Source organism: Chelonia mydas, chromosome 27 (genome assembly GCF_015237465.2).
Source record: "Chelonia mydas isolate rCheMyd1 chromosome 27, rCheMyd1.pri.v2, whole genome shotgun sequence".
NCBI lineage: Eukaryota > Metazoa > Chordata > Testudines > Cheloniidae > Chelonia > Chelonia mydas.
The window spans coordinates 8,090,691-8,109,327 of record NC_057860.1 but is presented as its reverse complement, the minus strand read 5'-3'; the positions used below and the strand labels follow the sequence as shown (position 1 = coordinate 8,109,327).

Here is an 18,637-nt window from a genome sequence, read left to right as displayed (position 1 = left end):
CTGATTCCCCCCACTCCTTAGGGATCTCCCTCCATATACATCTGCATTCTGCCTTCTTGCCCCGTCCCATCCCCTCAACATGCCTGCTGCCCCTCTCCCCATTTTTCTGTGTCCTCCATCTCCTAACAGGGTGCCGACTCCCCCTCCTCAGGGTATCCCTCTTCCCCATGCCAGCCTCTTGTCACCTCCTAGGGGATCCTCCTAAAACCAATTTGCCTGCCCCCTCCTCCAAGGGATCTCCCCCCACTCCGGTCTCCCCTTAGAAAAGGCACACACCCTTCTAACCAACTCTCCTGCGGGTGCGTCCTCCGGGCTCTGATTTGCAGATCTCTTTGCTGGGTCCTCCCCTCCCAGCACCCCTGCAAAAAGCAAGCCCCAAACACCCTGTATAACAGACACATGGTTTCATTCACCTTGCCGGGTAACAGTTCTCTGTGGCTCTAACAAAGTGGCCAGGAGAACTCCACTGACGGTTGTAAGTTACAGTGGGCTGGGACAAGTAACTTGTAATAAATGCCTGGGGCCCGATTCTGTAGTGCCCTGCACCATCTGCAGTCATTTACCTCAATGCAGTACTGGTGGGAAATGCAACCATCCTACTGCAGGGTTTGACGCTCCCTTTGCCCTGCTGCAGAGGACCGGGTAGGAGGTAGAGCCTGGGGGAAGCTGGGCCCTGGCGTATGCTGACAACAGACAGGCAGGGTGAGGTACGCTTTCCCGCAGGGATTGGACCCTCCTCTGAAGGTTTACCTCTTCCACCACTTAGCAGGGCTAATTCCACCTTTCGCACACGAGCGACCTCACCTTAGTGCCCAGAGACAGGTCAGCTGCACTTCGTCCAAGCGAGATCTCTCGCCGGAGCTGCCCACCATTGGGGAGGAGAAATTTAGTGCTCAGGAAAGTGAGGAACTGGTAGAAACTTTTCAGTAGCTGTAACCTGCGAGGTAGGGGACGAGCTTCAACCTGCAGAGGCCCTTTCCTCCTGACCCTACAGCACCCCGCAATTCCAGTGCTGCTTCCCACCCAGCTCCAGGTGCCTTTGTTCTTCCAGCCTTGGGCCTCTCCTGAGCACAGACTCTGGGGGTAGCCAGCATGGTTTCACCCATGCAGCAGGCCAATTCTGTACTAGTGGAAGCTGGTCCTACCCTAGCAACGGTTGCTAGGCAGCCCATAGCAGAAAGTGTGATTCTGCTCTGAAAAGTGATTCTGAAAGTCAAGTTCCAGGTTTGGGTCTCAGTCCCTCCAGATCCACGGTGCACAGCTGTCCTGGAAAGATTCTTTCGCTAACTGCCACCCCTGCAAACTCCCCCTGGGAGCTGAGAGTCAGGCTGGGTTCTTTCCTCCACGCTCATCATCACCAAGAGCAGAAATCCTGGCCTTAATAACACCTGTGCAGCCCCCAGACCCTGGGTATAAACACAGAGGAATCATTTCATTTGCTGTGGAAATGCGACCACCTCTGGGTTGGAGCTTGGCCGCTGCTTAACAGCACGCAATCCATTCTGTGTAACGGTTTAGGGTAGGAAATGACCATTCCCGTATTAAATTGCTAATGCAGGGAGAATTCAGCAAGTGCAATGCATTTACCTGTTCTGGAATTTGGGCGGGCTTCTGCTTTAACACCCTGACCCTCCTAGGAAGTCCCACGGCAACTTCAGTTGTCATAAATGGCCAGACCTTTGTTTATATCGCCTCCAAAAAGCCAATGGGCTGAATTATCTGTTGCCCTGCACCATGTGTAACTACTCGCACCTGTGTGGAATCAATGTAAGACAGGGCCAGGTCAGAGGGGGATTTTTATACACCCTCTTTGCTTACACAGCACAGGATAATGGAGAATCAACCCCAGCTTCTGGAGTAGCAGAGTGCCTTACACCTGGAAGGCACAAAGCATATGGAAGGACGGCACAAAGCATCCCGTATGGGTTTTGGAACCCCTATAAACTAGTTGGCGTATTTAAGTCTGTAGCTGAGGCTCCGCTGGGTATCAGTATTCCAGGGATGCCCAGTTTGAAAATCATTTGCCTAGACCAGTGGTTTTCAACCTTCCCAGGCGGCTGGACCCCTTTCAGGTGTCTGATTGGTCTTGCGCACCCCAAGTTTGACCTCACTTAAAAACAACTTGCTTACGCAATCAGACATAAACATACAAAAGTCCCACAGACCCACTAGTACTGAAAAACTGCCGACGTTCTCATTTTCTCGGTATGAAATTTTCGTTGATACCGACTTCACTAGGGCTTTTTACGTAGCCTGTTGTAAAATTAGGCAAATATCTAGAGGCGTTGACGTACCCCTTGGAAGAAACGGAGGATCGGGGCCCCGTTGTGCTAGCTGCTGTAGACACACACAGAAGAGAGTCGTTTGACTTCAGTGGGGCTGCTTACACGCTTCACCATACGTGCGTTTGTAGGATGAGGGCCTTGTATTGTAAATTCTTTGGGACAGGGACTGTCTTATGAAGGTCTTAATCCTGCAAAGATGCACGTCCTTCGTTTTAAGGCCGCAACCCCCAAGTGGTCAAAGGCAATCGGCGGCGGGGTGGGGTACAAGGCATTGAACATTGAATTACAATCTAGAGCAAAGAAAATCTCGCTTTCCCACACTCTTTCCCCCTTCAAAGTCAAGTGTTCTCCAGCCGCCTCTTGAAACCCACTCATATAGTACATAGGCTTACCACGGATATACTTTTTACTCTTACTTTTATAGTAAATGTTCAATCACAAAGGTGTTTCATTTCATTTTTCAAATAAGGGGTCGTTAATCTGAAAAGGTTGAGAAACAGTGATCTAATCTGATCTGCAGAAAAGACACTGAATTTCACACATTTAAACCCATTAAGTACAAATTGGAGAGAGTCCAGCGGAGGGCAACGAAAATGACCAGGGGGCTGGGGCACGTGGCTTACGGGGAGAGGCTGAGGGAACTGGGGTTATTTAGTCTGCAGAAGAGAAGAGTGAGGGGGGGAATGGTTAGCAGCCTTCAACTACCTGAAGGGGGGTTCCAAAGAGTATGGAGCTCGGCTGTTCTCAGTGGTGGCAGGTGACAGAACAAGGAGAAATGGTCTCAAGTTGCAGTGGGGAAGGTTTAGGTTGGATATTAGGAAACACTATTTCACTCGGAGGGTGGTGAAGCACTGGAATAGGTTACCTAGGGAGGTGGTGGAATCTCCACCCTGAGAGGTTTTTAAGGCCCAGCTTGACAAGGCCCTGGCTGGGATGATTTAGTTGGGGTTGGTCCTGCTTTGAGCAGGGGGTTGGACTAGATGACCTCCTGAGGTCCCTTCCAACCCTAAACTTCTATGATTCTAAGTATATCCAAATCATTTCATAGACTCCGAGAATATCAGGATTGGAAGGGACCTCAGGAGGTCATCTAGTCCAACCCCATGCTCAAAGCAGAACCAATCCCCAATTTTTGCCCCAGATCCCTAAATAGCCCCCTTAACGATTGAACTCACAACCCTGGGTTTAGCAGGCCAATGCTCAAGCCACTGAGCTATCCCTCCCCCTCGGTGTCTGTCCAGAACCCACTCTGAATGCTATTGTAAAACAAACAGTAACAGCTAATTATTAAGTTGAACAAAGTCGCAACAGGGGAAAAACAACCTCTTACACAGGGGTTCTTCCCTAAAGTTTTATTTTTTTTTAATAGTAATGACATGAGAACAGAAACATTATTTTTCACTTCATTATACGAACCCAACCCCTCCCCAAAAAACAACCCCAAAAAACCCTCCACAGTTTTAAGTCTGTCCAGGCTTGATTTCTAAGTCCACTGAGCGATACAAATTGAAATTGGGTTTTGTTTGTTTTCATTTTTTGAAACCTACAAAAACACTCTTTAAATATTAGAAAAAAAAATGGTTTTTTTTTTTGTGTTTTTTGTTTTTGTAATTCACAAGAACGTCCGTCTAAAGTATCACTGGTTTTTGTGGCAGTGCAAAAATGCACTCAGCTTCAATTCTCTTACAGTACAAACCATTTTTTCCTCCCCTGTAACTTTAAAAAAAAACAAAAACTGTCAGTACTGTAAGAATTTTTCTTTTTTTTTTTTAAACAGAAAAAAATTTTTTTTGTAATTTTTTTTTTTTGTACTAAAAAACACATCCACTAAAATACAACAGCGCTGGGTACAATCAGCAAAATGAAATCGGTTTCCCCACTGGGGGAAAAAGAAAACAAAAACAAAAACAAACAAAAAGGATCGAGTGGGGGAGGAGGGTCGGGAAACAGGGACAAGGACAGACAGACGGATACAAAACAGCAGGCAGGAGGTGTGGGGCAAGAGACATCATGGGCTTGTTACATCAGAACACACCCAGTGAGAGGGGAGGAGGGGCAGGAAGAGGGGGTGAAGAACCATACATTTTCATCAGCACTTGAGTCCCTTTGCTAGATCTACAAGGATTGTCTGTTACTCTTTGGGGGGGGGCATCCTGTGAGCGGGCTGAATGACACACCCCAGCAAGGACACCCCTCCAAGATATCTCCCTTACCCTACTCAAGTCAATCGCATGGCTTCCCCTTGGGACTTGGAAGCCCCAGGACTGTTTCAGCTCAGATGGGGAAGCCCACTGCAATTTGTGGAGTCGCAACCGGCTAGAAATGGGGATCTTTAAATCCCAGCAACCCTCTGGCTCCAATTCAGAAAAGCATCTGCTTAAATCCCATTGAAATTAAACATGTGCTTTCCTGAATTGGGGCCGATGAGAAAATTCAAACAAGGAACCTGGGCAGGGACTGGAGAACTACTCAGTTCAAACACACCCTAGCATTGTAAAAAGGAAGTGTTAAATATACTGGGCCCGATCCTCCAGTCCATACCTGGGCACGATCTTGCTGTGAGCATAGTCTGTGTTGAATGCCTAGCAGGAAAGGGGGGGGGGAGGCGCGGCGCTTCTTTTGGGCGCAGACCCACCTAGGGTGGCCACGTGCCCCTTCCTATGCCGTGACTCAGTTGATCATACCCATGCTGGGCGTTTTGTCCCCATTTCCATATAAAGCCCCCCCCAGGAGAGACCTGATTCGACACAAACAACCCACGGCAGCTGCCCTCTCTTGGAAGGACGTGGGGGGCGGTTAGGTCTGGCGTCCCCAGCACAGCATCTCCACCCTGACCCATTGTGGAGTCCAAATCCTAGAGCCCAGTATATTTGAGAGCCCCTTGGGGGACAAGAGGGGGACAGACAGGCCTAAAGTCAACCAAGAGGGGGCTCAGCCCACCCCCAAGCTCACCTGGGAGAGGCAGGGGGCTGCAATGGAAAGTGGGGGGGATAAGTCATGTGAGTACAGCCCAAGGAGCAGCAACCCCAACCAGCCCCCCCAAATCTGCTCCAACTCTCCCCCAGCGACTAGACACCCCTCCCAACACGCGCTGCTAAAATCCGTACCCCCTGCCTGCCACGATCCTCCCCCCCACCCCCCCCGCTGGAAGCTTCACCCCCTAAGGCTGCCTTTAATTTTCTCTACAAAAAACAAAAACAAAATCACATTCGTTCCCCCGCCCCGCCCCCCCCGATTCAGACTATGACCAGAGGAGAAGGGACTCCCTAATACTCTGACGGGAGTTGGCTGTGCCAAATACAAAACAAGGGGGGGGGGGGGGGGGGGCTGCCTAAATCCTTGAAACATACAAACAGGAAAGGAAGCGAAAAAGCCCAGAATTCCTGTTCCAAGCCTCCCTGCTTTTCGCGCTCACCGGAGCTTCGGGAGCAGGTGGTGCGTCAGCTCTGGGATGGGGGAGAGCGTGCCCTTGGCGAGGGGAAAAAAAACTCCAGCAACACGCTGACCCGCTGCTTGGATCCATTACTGCTCAATACTGTCACTGTTGCCCTACCCGGTGCTGGGGAGAGGAAGTGGTAAAGAGAGTTGTTCGGTGAGGAGAGGAGGGAAGAGAGGGTGGCCAGGCTTTCAAGGTGTGTGTGTGGGGGAGTAATGGGGACCCAGTTTTGTTCTCAAGTGTCTCTTAGTAAGTTAGGCTCCCCAGTCTACATCGGGGGGTGGGGGGGCACAGAATTCAGCGAGATGAGAGATGAAACTGCTGGTGCTGTGAATGCTTAAAGGGGGAAGGGGAGACGGAGGGGGGAGTCTAGTCCCAGAAACACTGTCCTTGCGTTCACCCCTGTGGCTCCCACTGGCCGTTAACAAAACCCTGGCAGGAACAAAATCCCAGACACTGAGCCACCTCTTCCAATCAGTGGTGGATTTTGCACGTGTGGGTGGGCAGCAGATGGCCAGGAAGCCTGCTGCCCAACTTTATCCACCCTCATGGCGAGGGGAAAGGGTTTAAATAATGTTGGGGTCTTTTTTTTTTTTTTTTTTTTTTTAAACACTGGAATTTTCTTCCCCAGTCTCAGTCACTTTCTACTCCCACGCTCTCTGGGTGAAAAGGCCCCAGCCTAGCCCTGCCCAAAGGAAAGGTGCAAGGAACTGGGACCCACTGACGTGGGGGAGCGAGATCACTCTCTGCTCTGCAACAGCTAGCGACCCAGAGAACGGAGGCGGAAGGCAGCAGGGCCTTTTCGCTGACACATGCACGGACGGGTTATTTACAGAACCACTTACACACCCATTCAAACCCCTCCTAAGAAAAGGACGGGGATGAAATGCTAGTCACAGCTCTCCACCGGAAAAGGAATATTGATACCAGTCTATATATTAATATATAGCCCGTTATATACGAATACAGATATATGCGTAGCTGAGAGTCCTCTCCTAGAAGGAGCAGCTGCCTGGGAGCTCAGATCTCAGCCACTTGGGTCTACGGATGGGTTTTTTGGATCAAGTTTCCCCAATGTTCCTTTAAACAAAATAAAAGTCTGAGCAATATCATCGGAGCTGATAGCCACACTGCAGCTGAACAGATTGCGCAGATGGGCCCCAGAGTTGTGAGACTGGCGGGCGTGGCCCCACCTCTATCCCAAGCAGCCGGCATCCAGCATGGGATGGCTCAGCTGGGTTCCTTTGGCAAGCACCATCCTGCCCCTATTCCAGACACCCCCCCCCCCAACAATCTGCACATCGACCTGACACTGGCACCTCTCACGTTTGCTGTGGGCAACAGAGCAGGGGGGGGGGGTGTGATGCCAAGCCGGGCGGCTAGCCAGAGACGGAGATTTTGATTATAAAAAGACGGATCTTTCTCGCTTTATAAAAGAAAACAAAAATAATAATACAACAGCAAGACAACCACCGATGACAGAGATGATCTCTCCTCGCAGCCGAACCCCGCTCCCATCCCCGGCCCCATCCCAGTCGACAAATGCCCCGTTCCAGTACAACAATTGGTCACTTCATTGTAAAAAAAAAAAATCAAATCTGGGATCCGCCTGCCACCGCCTTTGCCCAAATGCTGGTTGAATACGACGGATCAACCACGTTTCCTTCGGGTGATGCAATGATCTGCAACCAGTGGTATGCTCCGTAACAGCCCCCTAACTCCCCCACCCAGTGCCAGCCCTTCCCGCCCCCGAAACTGGGCAACGTCTTTTTAAACTCCCCCCACCCCACCCTGCCCCAAACACACACACACAAAAAATTCTCCCCCTGTCCCCAGAGGGAAATGCCGCGTGGTAAGTTCATTCCAGGAGCTCTTAAGTGCAGTGGGATTTTGCTCTCCAGGAGCTCTGGGTGCAGCTTCAGACTGTACAAGACCGTCCCCTCCTCCAGCTGGAGAGGCAAAGGGGGAGATCGTCCCGACGGCTGAGTCCTGAGCCACTCGGCTCGCGCGCCGCCGGAACACCACTCTGCGCCTCTTGCCACATTTTTGTCGCTGTTTTGTTGCTGTTCTAAAAAGGATTTTTGTGGGGGTTTTGTATAAAGTCTGGAGGGGGTAGCTGGAAGTTGAAGGGGAAGGTGGGGGCAGCTGCGGGGACTCTGAGGTGTAAAAATCCCCCTCCCTCTCCAAAAAACAAAAATAAAATAAAGGCTTGAACGCAAACTCTATGGGGAAAAACAACACAGAATATCCCCTTCTTCCCCCCCACAAAACAAAGCCTTTTATCAGCTGCCCCCCCCCCCACCCCATTAGTGTGAAATTCTTTAAGAGGGAGGGGGAAAAAAAATTAGCCACAGTGATTTTCCCATCCCCCTCCCTGCAACCATCAACCCAGATCTCCAGCCGGGATATTACTGGTCGGGGTGGGGGGGATGGGGGGGGGGATTACTGAAAGTCCGGCAAGAAGGTGGCGCTGTGGGCATTTCAGTTGGAGTCCGAGTCGGAGGAATCGCCTGAGGAAGAGGAGGAGCTGCTGCTGCCCTCGGAGTCATTGTCATCTTCCTCTTCGTCGTCGTCCTCTTCGTCATCGTCCTCATTCTGGGGCCAAAGGCGAGGAAAGGGTTAAGAGCCTGGGGGGGCTGGGGAATTGCAGGGTCTGCCTGTGCTGGGGACGCAGGTGCTGGGACGGTTCCGTCTGGTACCTTGGCTGCATAAAGTCCCACCCAAAAGAAGGCAACCCTAACCGTACAGCAGCCTTGGTCCATCGCGCCAGGGCTTGCATGCCAGCAGCCTTGCTCCGCTCAGCCTGCGGGAGCTGGTGGGAAAGCAGGAGGAGGGATGGCCGTTTGCCGCACTGGTCTGCTGTCCTGCCGTGGGTCACCCATTAGAAGCTGCTTTGAAGCAGCTGACTGAAGCCAGATCCACACGGACACCTGGCCCATGAAGTCTAAAGGATAAATAAGATTTCATGGCAAGCAGGCTGCCCGTTATTTGGAAGTGGGGACTGGAAAACCCAAGCTGCAAGATTCAGTTTAGGTCTCTGAGCTGTCAAACGGTGGGAGGGAGCGTGGTTAAGAATCACAGACAGGGAGCACGGACCCCTGGGGTCCAAACCCAGCCCTGGGACCATTGACCAGATTCTGACTTCACGGCCGCTGGTGTAAATCCAGAATAACTCCATTGACTTACTCCGTGTTTACACCGGTGGGAAGGAAATCAGAATCAGGCCAGACCTCTTCAGCAGAAGACAGAGTTAAGACATTGTAAATGGTATCTGGGGAGAGAACACCGCAGCCGTGCCCAGGGGCAAGTGTGGGTCAGGGTGGTAGAAGCAACGGCCATAGCCCTGGCCCTAGGCTTGTCCCAAACTCTGCGTCCTTGGGGTGTAGCCCCCGGCACTGCAGACGCCAGCTGCGTTACACAATCAGGTCAAACCCCAAGGCCAGATCCCCAGCCGCTGTGAACTGGCACACCTCTTCTGACCCCAGCCCAGCTACGTCTGGGCTGGGGAGTGGGCCCGCAGCGTTTAGGTCCCACGTTTATGGGCGACGCCTTCTCTTGAAGACTCGTGGATTACTGGGCCCAGGGCTTTGGGATCCTTCGACCAACTGAGATTACTGCCCCCAGGGCTGGCTGGGTTAACAGGATCAGAAGGGCAAACCGGGGTGGGGTGGGGGGTCAGCGAGAGGCATGGCACAGACACAGCATCCCACCGCGCGCCTCACCTCATCCCCATCCTCGCTCTCCTCCTCGCTGCTCGACTCCGACGAGTCCCCGCCTTCCTCGGACGAGTCCCCGTTGTCGTCGTCGTCGTCATCGTCATCCTCTTCCTCCTCGTCATCATCGTCGTCATCCTCCTCCTCGGACTCCTGGGGGTCAGACGGGCGTGGTGGGTGGATCTGGCTGGGCCTTGTGGCCCCCCACCCCTCCCTAGAATCCCCACGATGGCCAAGTCCCAGGCCAAGGAAAAGCAGGGCCTTCAGCTAATGGGTTAGGGCCCTCAGTGCAATAGACCCAGGGATTACCCAGTGCCTCATGGGATCCGTAGTTCAGATGCCACGTGCTACCATTCTCCACTCTGGGCCAGGCTCAGCTCCCCAGCTGGACTACATCTCCCATGATGCTTGGCCTCCCTGTGCCGAGAGTACAATGGTGCATCATGGGAGATGTAGTCCTACCAGAGAGTAGGCAGCACCTGGACTCCATTTCCCAGACAGCACCACGGTGGCATTTCTAAAAAACGTTTCGGTTTTTTGCTCTTGTTCTCCAAGCAACTCTTGCACTGACCCCTCCTCACGGCCCGTTCCACCAGAGAGCTGCCCCTCCAGGTGGCAGGAACACACCAGGGAGTTGCGGGGCCCAGGGCGGAGTCATGCTACTGGCCCAACGTGGGGCAGACGGAGGACGAGGGCACTTACCGACTTGATCTGCATGGCGGGCTTCATTTTGGGGTTCGGCCCCCGGACCTTCCCCATGCTCTTGCGCTTCTGCGGAGGAGGGGGGGAAGAGGAAGAGTCAACGGGGCAATTCTGGAAGCTTCTCAGTCCCTTCCAGGAGGTCAGAGGTTAAGGAGCCCATGACCATCACCACCATCCACAGAAAGGCCTTGAGTGGGGGACAGATGCTCAAAGCCACCTGGTTATTTCTATTCCCAGCTCTGCCACTGTCCTCCCGGTTGACTTTGGGCAAGTTGCTTCCCCTTCTGTGAACTCCATTTCCTCTCCCTCCCTTGGTTCCCCCATGTCTATTTAGCCTGGAAGATCTGTGGGCTGGGAGTCTCTCTTACGAGGCATATAGACAGCACCTAGCACAACGAGGCTCCAAGCTGGGTCCAGGCCTCATGGCGCTACTGGAACATAACCAATTAGGACTTTGTTCCTTCAAACGAAGGCTTTTTAAACCGTCATCGAGGACGGCTCACACACCCCCTCTCCCCCCGTCGCAGGGGATACTCACATTTGAGGTGTGCTCTTTGTAGGCAGCTCGCTCCTGCGGCGACAGGCTCTGCCGAGACACGAGACTAAAGTAACCACCCAGAGGAAGGCGAGGGGGACAGAGCTACACGACTGCAGGGGCGTTCCCAGCTCCAGGAAGGGGAGTTGTGCCGGAGAGGGGGTGTGGGTGGAAAGCGAAGCCCGCTGTGCCGTTGGGAGTGCAACAGCACCGCCCCTCTGTCCAGAGGGGCAATTTCCTTAGCCTCCTTGCTTGGAAAGCACGACAGGGAGTTGGGGGAACAGAGTCACAGCTGGATCTGGAGCCGTGGCCACTCTGAAATCTCTCTCGGGCTCCCGTGCTGGGAGAGGGGAAGCGACCTTGACCCCAGGGACAGCATCTGTCATAGCCACAGACACAGGCCCTATGGCATGAAAGTTGGGGGGGGAACGGGGGTGGTCTGGGTGCTCCATGTACAGAGAGACACTAAATCAGGGACACTTGAACCCTCATTTCCCAGCAGCGAGGGGTGAAGAAAGCACTTGGGAACGGAGAGGGGGAAGGGTCAGTGGGGGACAACAAGGATGGGGTACCTCAAGGCCATGTACCCCGAAAGCAGGAGGACTGGACAACCCAGGGAAGGGGGGTGGAGACGGGAAACCGTGCGTGGAGTCAGAGCAGTTCCCCCCCCCCAGCCGCTCACCTTGAGCCAGATTTCCAGGTGCATCTTGTACTGCTTCTGCTGCTCTTCGGCCATCTTCTTGTAATAGTCCTTCTGGCCCTGGGAGACGCGCTGCCAGCGGCTGCCGATCTCCACCATCCGCTCCTTCAGCGGCAGGTGGTTGAGCTCGCCGTTCGACAGCAGCTCCTGGGAGAACTTCTGGTAACCGTTCCTGGGGAGCAGGAGAGCAGGGTCAGAGAGCGGCCAGCCCCCCACCCGGCGAGGGCCCGTCCCCGGCACAGCCAGGAGCAGCCAGGCAGGAAAGCCAGAGTCGGGAACAGGACCACGCCCAGAGGCAGGAACGGAACCCAGAAGTCCTGCCCCTGATCCTTTTACTCTGATCACTAGACCCCACACTCGTCTCCCAGAGCCAGAAACAGAACCCAGGGATCCTGACCCCCTGTCCCTCTCCTCCGACCACCAGACCCCACTCCCCACCCCGAGCCAGAAACAGAACCCAGGGATCCTGACCCCCTGTCCCTCTCCTCCGACCACCAGACCCCACTCCCCAGCCCCGAGCCAGAAACAGAACCCAGGGATCCTGACCCCCTGTCCCTCTCCTCCGACCACCAGACCCCACTCCCCAGCCCGCGCCAGAAACAGAACCCAGGGATCCTGACCCCCTGTCCCTCTCCTCCGACCACCAGATCCCACTCCCCAGCCCCGCGCCAGAAACAGAACCCAGGGATCCTGACCCCCTGTCCCTCTCCTCCGACCACCAGATCCCACTCCCCAGCCCCGAGCCAGAAACAGAACCCAGGGATCCTGACCCCCTGTCCCTCTCCTCCGACCACCAGATCCCACTCCCCAGCCCCGAGCCAGAAACAGAACCCAGGGATCCTGACCCCCTGTCCCTCTCCTCCGACCACCAGACCCCACTCCCCACCCCGAGCCAGAAACAGAACCCAGGGATCCTGACCCCCTGTCCCTCTCCTCCGACCACCAGACCCCACTCCCCAGCCCCGAGCCAGAAACAGAACCCAGGGATCCTGACCCTCTGTCCCTCTCCTCCGACCACCAGACCCCACTCCCCACCCCGAGCCAGAAACAGAACCCAGGGATCCTGACCCTCTGTCCCTCTCCTCCGACCACCAGACCCCACTCCCCAGCCCCGAGCCAGAAACAGAACCCAGGGATCCTGACCCCCTGTCCCTCTCCTCCGACCACCAGACCCCACTCCCCAGCCCCGAGCCAGAAACAGAACCCAGGGATCCCGACCACTGGACCCCACATTCCCCTCTCAGACCCAGGAACAGAACCCAAGAGTCCTGATCCCCCGATCGCTCCTCTCCGATCACTGGACCCCACAATTCTCTCCTAGAGCCAGCAACAGAACCCAAAGATCCTGAGCCCTTGTCCCTCTTCTCCGACCACCAGATCCCACCCCACACCCGAGCCAGGAATGGAACCCAGGAGTCCTTCCGCTCTAATCACCAGAATCTACCCACTCCCAAAGGTGGGAATAGGACCCAGGTGTCCCAACTCCTGTTCCGCTGCCCTAGCCACGAGCCCACACTCTCCCCCGAGATCCAGGAATAGAGCTCAGGACTCCCTGCCCTACCCTGCTCTAACTATTAGACAACACTTCCCTCTCAGTTACCGGGCACTTGACTTTGCCCCACAGTGAGCTATGAGCCCCTGGCAGGGTCGAGCTCAGTCCCCTTCCAGCGGCCTGAGCCCCAGCTTTGCCCCCCCTAGGCTGGTCTCTCATGCAGTGGCTGGACGACTGGCCTGTTGTCTGGAAGATGCCCCCCCCCCGGAGGGACCAATACTCACATGGGGGGTTTCTTCGGCTCTCCCTGGAATTTCATCTTCTTTGAGGAGTTTGCAGAGCACGGGGGGGACCGCATCTCACTCAGCTCTCTCTGGAAGGGGGACAGAGACGGAGGAGGTGAGGCCAATCACCAGCTCAGCATACGCCTCTCCCCCACCCCCAGCTCCAACCTCACAGGTGAAAACTTCAGGCAGCAAGGCGGTGGGTGGATCCAGCCACTGGGGCAATCCCCTGCCCGAGATACAGGGACGCAGGCTATCAGAGGTGGAGTGACAGCCCCAGAGGAACCCCACAGCCCTGCCCGCAGAACAGAGTCTCTGACCCCAGAGAGCGCAGGGACCCACCTCGAATCGCTTCTGATCCTCCGCCGCCTTCTTTATCCACATCAGCTTCTCCTTCTTCTCCATGTTGTTCCAAGTGGCCTCCATGGCCTTCAGCGCCTTCCCCCGGTCGTTCTGCGGCACAGGGAGACCCGGCAACGCTCAGGTTACGCGTTGCGGCGAACGCGCCCGACTCCGGGGTTCTACCCTCGACTCCGCCACCGAGCGTGGGCAAGTCATGTCCTCCCACCCCCCTGACCTGGTGATATTTACCCCTTCCTCCCCCGGCGAGAGCAGGTGACTCAGGCAACGGATATGCCCCGAGACAGAGCCAGCAATCAGGGACTGTCCCCGTTCCATCTCCGGCAGGGAGTGCGGAGGGTGGGTGGTCCCTGCCTCCGCTCTCTCTAACCCCCCGCACCCCAGCTCCTCACCTTGAAGCGAGCCAGGTAGTCTCCGATGACGCTCTGCTGCCAGATCTCCTCGGCCGTCTTGGGCGACTCGGGCAGCTTGGCGCGCTCCTCCTTGTCCGAGCCGTGTTTCTTCTCCGACTGTGCCTTCATGGCTGCCTCCCGGGCCTTGTACTTGGCCTGAGCAGACACACAGAAGGGTGGAGTTTAAGGCCCACGTCTCTCCAATGCAGTCCCCCGGCCCGGCTCCACTCGGCAAACGCCTGCGGTCCTAGCTATGAAATAACCTGGGTACCTGTGAGCTGGGCCCCCCACATGTACTCCCCATCCTCACCCCACTGAGATGAGAGGGGGAGCAGCGTCTGGGCTATTAGATCTGTGTGGGGCTCCCCGGGGGGGGTTGCACTCAAGCTCCATCAGTTCCCAGCGCTGTTCGGGCAGCAGAGAGACGGGACCTGCAGCAGCCTACTTGGAACTGGCCGTGGAGGGTGTTTTGAGCATGGGGGCCGGGGAGAAAGGGCGTCACACAGATCAATAGGTCACTGCCCCTTTTCTCCTCGCCCCATCGCTGTGCCAGGCACCAGAACTCATGCCCCCGAGGCACATGTCCACACACCCTCCCCAGACAGTCTGCATGGAGCAGTGGTCCCCGAACTTTTTACCACCCCCCGGAGCTGGGGCCGGGAGCGGAGCCACGGCCCCAGGAGCGGGGGACAGACATGGGTAAGGGGGCCGAGGATGGGGCCGCAGCTGGGGACGGGCATGGGGCTGGCAGCTGGGGCCCCGGATGTGGCCTGGAAGCTGGGGTCAGCAGCAGAGGTGGGTGTTATCCCTCCCCCCAGCTCTGCCTCTGCCCCCCCCCCCCCCCCCCCCCGCCGGAATGTTCCTCTGCGCCCACCTAGGGGGCGCACCCCACAGTTTGGGGACCTCCGGCATAGAGAAAATCAAACCCACCCTTAATAACTCCCCGACCCACACACACACCCACACCCAAAAACCTTCCAGCCAAAGCATAACTTCCGACACACTCACCCTCAGCCATGACCTAAACCCCCTGGGGCTGTATGGACCACGACTCCCCTCCCCCCCCCCCCCGCCAGGCTTTTAAATCCAGGCTCAAGACCTCTCCGGGTTTAATCCCGGCAAGTTCTAATCTCTTTGAGCTGCTCGTTTAGTTCTGGGGTCTCATTCCATACAGCGGGTCCTGGGCTGCATGGACTCAAAGGCGCTCCCAAGAGATGCGAGGACCCCACTGCCGAGGAGGGGGGCAGCCGCCAGGACCCATTCGTTTGTGCCACGCTCCAGCGCCAGCCGCTGGAGCTTTGATTGTCCCGATGGAGAAAATCACGACAGCATACGGCCAGGCAGGGAGTGACCAGGGACTGAACTGCTGGCGCCCCCTAGAGGGGATGGACGCTACCGGCATCCTCTGGGGCTCTCCAGAGAGGCAAATCAGCTAGAGGTGCCGTTTTGTAAAACGAGGGGTCTAACGAGCGTGTCATTGATTTAACAACCTTTTTCTTCTCTGAAAGGTCGTTCCACATCCGCGCCAGCAGCCGGGTCAGTTCGCTCTCGGAAAGCTCGGGTCGCTCTTCCTGCAGCTGCTTTCGCTTCTCCTCCGAGAAGATAAACATAGCAGAAATGGGCCGTTTGGGTTTCTCAGAACCTGCCTGTTGAAGAGCACAAAGGGTCTTGGTGTGGGGTTGAGTTAAAAAAATATATAAATATATAATATGGAAAAAAAAAAAAAAAAAAGGGCACAAAAAATCCCGCAGCAGCTTCCAATAGTAAAAAAAAAACCCGGAATTTCTTTATGTTCTTTATTTTATGGGTTTAATTTTTCCCTGCTGGCTCAGCAGCTACCATCCAGAAGTCTTGAAGCTGGTTTAGAAGTAACTGGCTCTGTCCCTCTACTCTCACGACACGCACACGCACCCCCTGCGCCGAAGCCAGCCCCTCACCTTGCCAGTGTCTGGCGATGACTTTTTGGAAGCTGGGCTGGTGGCGCCTTTCTTGTTCGCTCCCAGCATCTTCTCTTCCCCCAGCACCCTCTGCTGTTCCTCCTCGGGCAGGCTCTGCATTGCAAGCAAAGGCGGGTGGGTCAGAGAGCGCCACAGAGGGGTGGGTGAGTTTTAAAAGGAGGAACAATCCAACGAAAAGGGAATGGAGTAACAACAACGCTGCTGCTTTCATCTCACTAACGCCTTTGAGGAGCTCAAACCACATGGGCCTCGGATTCTCCTGCTCCAGAATCTGCCTACTAGAGAATCTCCATTAGCTGTACCGGGCCTATGACACAGTGCGGGATTTCCAGTCATATCCACTAGAGGGCAGTGGTGCACATAGGCACTAACCAATTCCTCACAGTAAAATGTATATGCCCATTTTAGAGCTGGGGAAACAGAGGTACAGAGAGGAAGTGACTTGTCCAAGGACACCCGGCGAATCTGTGGCACAGACACGAACAGATCCCAGGAGTCCTGACTTCCGGGCCTGTGATTTAGCCACTAGACAATGCTTCCCTTTTATGACTCCAGGGATAGAGGGGAAAAGGACACCCCCACCTGAAATGTTTGCTGCTATAGGTACTACTTTCCAAATGCATTGGCACCAGGTTTTGAACTAGCGCGTGTGCCCAGAGATTGGTTAAAACACCAGAAGACAAAATGGACCCATCCTGAGACAGCTAAGCACAGTGCTTCGGGGTGCTGGGCTCTCCCACAGCATGGACAGATACCAGCTCCAACCGGAGCCAGTCCCTGTCCCACCTACTCAGACGAAGAGGGACCTTCTCTCCTCCCTCCTCCTTCCCTGGAGAGAAGAAACTTTATTCTGGGGGAAGCGGGTGGGGAAACAGACTTGTCGGGTTTTCCACCCTTGGTTTTTGCAAACAAAATCATCGCGCCCATCCAGACACAACACGGGGGCTAGCAGCTCCCAGATGTTTTGGAAAAAGTAGCTCCCGGGTCAAAACAAGGCCCTGCCCTGCCCGTCCCCCCGCCACCAGGTGAATGAAGGCCAAGTCCCCACATGCTGTGAAGCTGGTGGAAGCATGGCGGGGGGTGAGGAAGGGGGAGGGGATCACACACACACCCCGCTGGATTCTCTGTCCGCTCACACCCATTTACATCGGAGCAGCTCCTCTGACTCCACTAAAGCTCCTGCATGCAGGAGACGGAGCTTTCTCCGGAGCTGATCAGAGACCGGGGAATGAACGGCCATCTCTAGCAGCCTGGATAAATTCACCGGAACAAAACCCTACCAAAACAAACCCTCTGCTGCCCACACCATCCTCCCCCGGGGAGAAGACGGGAGAGAGAATGAACCATTAATCAAGTTGCTTAATGCATGACTAGAAGGGGCTGGGATAAGACCCAATATAAAAAGGAACAGACTTCTGATTTACATCCGCCCCAGCGAACGGAGGCAGCCGGAGCTGCACCTGGGAAATACAGGGATACCACCATGCCTGCCTCTTTATCCCGCGCGGCAGAGAAAGACAGGACCTGGCGCACACAAAGCGCTCCCCCCACCCCACCCCACCGGTGCAACACAATCAGTTGCCCACGCAAAACAAAACCGACGAGCCATGTAATGAAATGCCAAGGGAAGGCTGGCTGGGCCCCCCCCCCCTCACAGAATGAGCTGGGCCACCGGGCGCACCCACCTCCAGGAAGCGAAGGAGTTCGATTTCGTAATCTTTCTTTCTCTGGTGGAAAAAGCAGCAGGAGGAGAGAGAGAGAGAGAGAGTCGGTTACTAAGAGACGTCACCTCCATCCCCACGCGCCAATCCAACACCCAGCAAAATCACAAGGGATCTGTGCCTTGGTGTCAGAGACAGCGCAGCTCGACTGCTGGCGAGAGAGACAAGTCCCTGGGCCCGAGTCTCTGGCCCCGAGCTTGCCCACAGTCAGTGCTCGGGGCTTCTAATCCCATCTCCCCGCTGGAGGATCTCTAAGCACTTCACAGCCTCTAATCACCCCTTGCTTAATCGGAGGCTCAGAGAAGGCACGTGACTCGCCCGGCGTCGTGGGCAGAACCCAGGCGTCCGGCTTCTCTCCTGGTGCTTGTTTCTCCAGTCACACTCCATTCAAGAGGGCAGCGCCCACGGCAGGGGGGGCTCAAACCCAGATCGATGATTTAACACGGCCACTCGAACTGCCAATACAGCCGTAGAAACCAGCTGTTTCTACCTGTTCTCCCCCCCTCCTCCAAACTCAGCTCCACCGAGGTGCGGGCCCCCGGCCTGTTCACCTGATCACACTTTTTGTGGTACGCGTCCTTCTCCTTCTGGGAAAGCAGCTTCCACTGCTGGCTGCATAGCACCATCCGCTCCGTGCTGGGGACGTCCTTCATGTTGGCCATCAGCTCCGCACAGTACAGAGAGTAGCTGTTCCTGTGAAGCGACAGTTGCCGTGGGGCGCTAGGAGTCGCCACTCCTTCCCCGCCCCCCCCTTTTTCAGATGAGGGTCCTGCCCACACACGGCCATTGACAATTCCCCAGTGGTGTTCCCTCTGGGGAACAACTTGGGGGGATTCCAGCCTGCTTCCTCAGGTTCACCTCCTGTCCCAGCCTCCCCGGCAGCATTGCTGTGCGCTGGTCAACAGCTGCCGTGCTCAACTCCAGAGCAGGATGCAGTTCAGTGATGCAGCAAAAGAGAAGGGAAGCAATTTCTGGGTATAATCTGGCCTCCAAAATCTGGAGCTTGTCAACCTATTTGGGACTGCTGGATGCTGCGAAGTGTCACTGAAGGCCAAATTA

At 55.3% G+C, this 18,637-nt stretch overlaps 1 protein-coding gene across 5 annotated transcripts in view; it reads right to left on the bottom strand.

Moving 5' to 3' along the window:
- Positions 1 to 3,887: 3,887 nt before the first annotated feature.
- Positions 3,888 to 18,637, bottom strand: part of UBTF (upstream binding transcription factor) — a 32,543-nt gene continuing 17,793 nt past the window's right edge. For 3 of the 5 annotated variants that reach the window (XM_037886848.2, XM_037886847.2, XM_037886851.2), the window contains 12 exons: positions 18,130 to 18,271; positions 17,543 to 17,584; positions 15,837 to 15,950; positions 15,390 to 15,545; positions 13,900 to 14,055; positions 13,490 to 13,600; positions 13,148 to 13,236; positions 11,354 to 11,543; positions 10,675 to 10,722; positions 10,137 to 10,205; positions 9,444 to 9,587; positions 3,888 to 8,316 (listed from right to left, as the gene is read on the bottom strand). In XM_037886848.2, the coding sequence (XP_037742776.1) occupies positions 8,203 to 8,316; positions 9,444 to 9,587; positions 10,137 to 10,205; positions 10,675 to 10,722; positions 11,354 to 11,543; positions 13,148 to 13,236; positions 13,490 to 13,600; positions 13,900 to 14,055; positions 15,390 to 15,545; positions 15,837 to 15,950; positions 17,543 to 17,584; positions 18,130 to 18,271 (1,375 nt within the window). In that variant the 3' untranslated portion in view covers positions 3,888 to 8,202. The remainder of the gene's footprint in view (positions 8,317 to 9,443; positions 9,588 to 10,136; positions 10,206 to 10,674; positions 10,723 to 11,353; positions 11,544 to 13,147; positions 13,237 to 13,489; positions 13,601 to 13,899; positions 14,056 to 15,389; positions 15,546 to 15,836; positions 15,951 to 17,542; positions 17,585 to 18,129; positions 18,272 to 18,637) is intronic. The other 2 variants (XM_037886852.2, XM_043536760.1) reach the window with 1 other exon arrangement.